At 35.6% G+C, this 1,820-nt stretch overlaps 1 protein-coding gene across 1 annotated transcript in view; it reads left to right on the top strand.

Annotated features, from left to right (window-relative positions):
* Positions 1-1,573, top strand: part of LOC131174114 (cytochrome P450 71D9-like) — a gene marked incomplete at its 3' end in the record, with an annotated part of 8,635 nt that extends 7,062 nt beyond the window's left edge. Inside the window, exon 5 of the mRNA XM_058137176.1 lies at positions 1,552-1,573. Coding sequence (XP_057993159.1) covers positions 1,552-1,573 — 22 coding nt within the window. The remainder of the gene's footprint in view (positions 1-1,551) is intronic.
* Positions 1,574-1,820: the final 247 nt, after the last annotated feature.

Below are 1,820 nucleotides of genomic sequence, written 5' to 3'. Positions count from 1 at the left end.
ATGAGGATGAGCCATGTGTATATAAGAAGGTTAGTGATAGTGCTATCACTTTCCTTGTCTTATATGTTGATGACATACAGTTGATGGGTAATGACACAGGTATGTTGACAACTATAAAGGTATGGTTGTCAAATATATTCTCCATGAAAGACTTAGGGGAGGCAACCTATATTCTTGGGATTCGCATCTATAGAGATAGAGCGAAAAGAATAATTGGTTTATCCCAAAGTCTATACTTGGAAAAGGTGTTAAAGAGGTTTAACATGCTTGATTCCAAGAGAGGATTGTTACCAGTGAGACATGGTATCCACCTTTCTAAAGAGATGTCTCCAAAGACACCTGAAGAAAGAGATAAGATGGCCAGGATTCCATATGCTTCGGCTATTGGAAGTTTAATGTATGCAATGTTGTGTACTAGGCCGGATATCGCATATGCTGTTAGTTTGACTAGCAGGTATCAATCCAATCCAGGTTTGGAACATTGGATAGTTGTCAAGAATATCCTTAAGTACTTGAGAAGAACTAAGGATTTATTCTTGATTTATGGAGGTGGAGACTTGCAATTGGATGGTTATACTGATTCTGATTTCCAATCAGATATCGATGATAAAAAGTCTACCTCTGGATATGTGTTCATTTGTAATGGAGGTGCAGTCAGTTGGAAGAGTTCCAAACAGAGCACGACTGTAGATTCCACTACAGAGGCTGAGTATATTGCTGCATCAGATGCTGCAAAGGAAGCTGTTTGGATAAAGAAGTTCGTGACAGAACTTACAATAGTTCCTTCCATTGAGTCAGCAGTTCCACTACACTGTGACAACAATGGAGCAGTCATACAGGCTAAGGAACTAAGGTTTCACCAGAAATCCAAACATATAGAAAGGCGCTACCACATTATCAGAGAAATAGTTGGGCGAGGCGATGTAGCCATGCAGAAAATAGCATCAGCTGAAAATCCAGCTGATCCATTCACTAAGCCTATGTCACAGACTCAGTTAGACCGACATCTTGAGAAGATAGGTCTAAGATATTGTAATGAATGGCTCTAGTGCTAGTGGGAGATTGTTAGTAGTATGCCCTAGAGCATATCATTTAGTATGTATCTTGTACATATTTTTATTAATAAAAGGCATTTCCACTTTTCCGTTTACATAATATATTTATGTGTAATAGAAAAGGTCCATTGATATTTTGTTAGAAATATTATTCTTAAGTTGTTAAGAATATGAGTGATAATATTTTTAGCACAAAGTATCATAAATAGGTTCACAATCGAGGATACTTTATAATAAGGACATGACTTATCCAGAAAGATTGTATTCATATTTGTTCCCAAGTTATTTATATGAGATATAAATAAGATGGAATGGTGAGTCTCATATCATATAACAAACATGATAGGCACTTATAAATGATAAGTAGGCTGAACCAGTGACACTTATGACAAGCACATGGAGTTTACTCTTGTTAATGTTTTGTCATAAATCATATCAGTGCATATAATCTTTAGACCTGAGATAGCACAGTTATCTTTTATATAGGTAGTTTGAGTTTGATACTGCTTTCATACTTGTACTATGTATGGGTATATGGGCATCTGTTGGCTCCTAATAGTTATATATGGAGGTAGGTGTTGATCAAGATGGAATCTGTTCCTCTAAGTAAATAGAGATAAAATCCTATGTTCATTTAATTGTTCTTGATGTTTTAAGTTCCTGGCCAGGACATATAGATTTATTCAGAAAAGAGTTTCTGATGAGAAAATCTTTTTAATCAAGAACTGGAATTAAAAGAGAACATAATATTCATAGCAAATGGAG

The sequence above is a fragment of the Hevea brasiliensis genome, chromosome 15, assembly GCF_030052815.1.
Source record: "Hevea brasiliensis isolate MT/VB/25A 57/8 chromosome 15, ASM3005281v1, whole genome shotgun sequence".
NCBI lineage: Eukaryota > Viridiplantae > Streptophyta > Magnoliopsida > Malpighiales > Euphorbiaceae > Hevea > Hevea brasiliensis.
This window is presented reverse-complemented; position numbering and strand designations above follow the sequence as displayed.